Source organism: Odontomachus brunneus, unplaced genomic scaffold (genome assembly GCF_010583005.1).
Source record: "Odontomachus brunneus isolate Ranch 3 - 2012 unplaced genomic scaffold, Obru_v1 Obru_scaffold_381, whole genome shotgun sequence".
Classification (NCBI taxonomy): Eukaryota; Metazoa; Arthropoda; class Insecta; order Hymenoptera; family Formicidae; genus Odontomachus; species Odontomachus brunneus.
The window spans coordinates 71,145-71,785 of record NW_022639831.1 but is presented as its reverse complement, the minus strand read 5'-3'; the positions used below and the strand labels follow the sequence as shown (position 1 = coordinate 71,785).

The following is a 641-nucleotide window of genomic DNA, read 5'->3' as shown; positions in this document are numbered from 1 at the left end:
CGGCGCTTACTCAAAGATACTTTTGGTAAACAAAGGACGTGGATTCAGAATGATGCAAACAGAATTTCTGAAGTGGTGCAAAAGTACCCACATCTCATATTGAATACCTTGGTAATATTTAAATGTGCTTTTTACAGTTATTAGTAACATAACAGTTAATTGTAAGTTAAGGGGAAACTACAAAATAATATTTTTTTCTATGCAGGTTTTGTCTGAGTTCTGCACCATGCAAAAATGGAAGGAGGAAGAAGGAGCTGTAGAAGCCTTCATTAGAAAAGTAGATGCTATGATTGAAACCTTGGGACAGCATTTTGGTATTAAGCAGAATGAATTAGGTAAAGCCCAAATCGTACTTAGACTCAACGAATGTGTGAGAAACAAAAAACTTAAGAAAAATAGCCCTTTGTTTCTTGTGAAAGAGGTATGTATTTTCAAATCTATTAATAGAAATTATATTCCTCAAAAAATAAGAATTTAAATTTTCTTTTTTATCAGGCTATGTCTTCCACGCAAGATTTAATGACAGTGGAAGGTGATTCACCTCGACTAGTTATGTTCACAATGGAGGGAGCTATTGCTGCAGCTTATGTAGTCGCAGATGAGATTAGAATGAAAATTGTTGAGCCAACTGTTTCCAAATC

The 641-nt window shown here is 34.3% G+C and overlaps 1 protein-coding gene across 1 annotated transcript in view; it reads left to right on the top strand.

The window, feature by feature from the left end:
* The first annotated feature begins 6 nt into the window (after positions 1 to 6).
* The window catches only part of LOC116853616, a 4,333-nt gene continuing 3,698 nt past the window's right edge, over positions 7 to 641 (top strand). Inside the window, exons 1-3 of the mRNA XM_032834748.1 lie at positions 7 to 111; positions 206 to 421; positions 496 to 630. Coding sequence (XP_032690639.1) covers positions 227 to 421; positions 496 to 630 — 330 coding nt within the window. The 5' untranslated portion in view covers positions 7 to 111; positions 206 to 226. The remainder of the gene's footprint in view (positions 112 to 205; positions 422 to 495; positions 631 to 641) is intronic.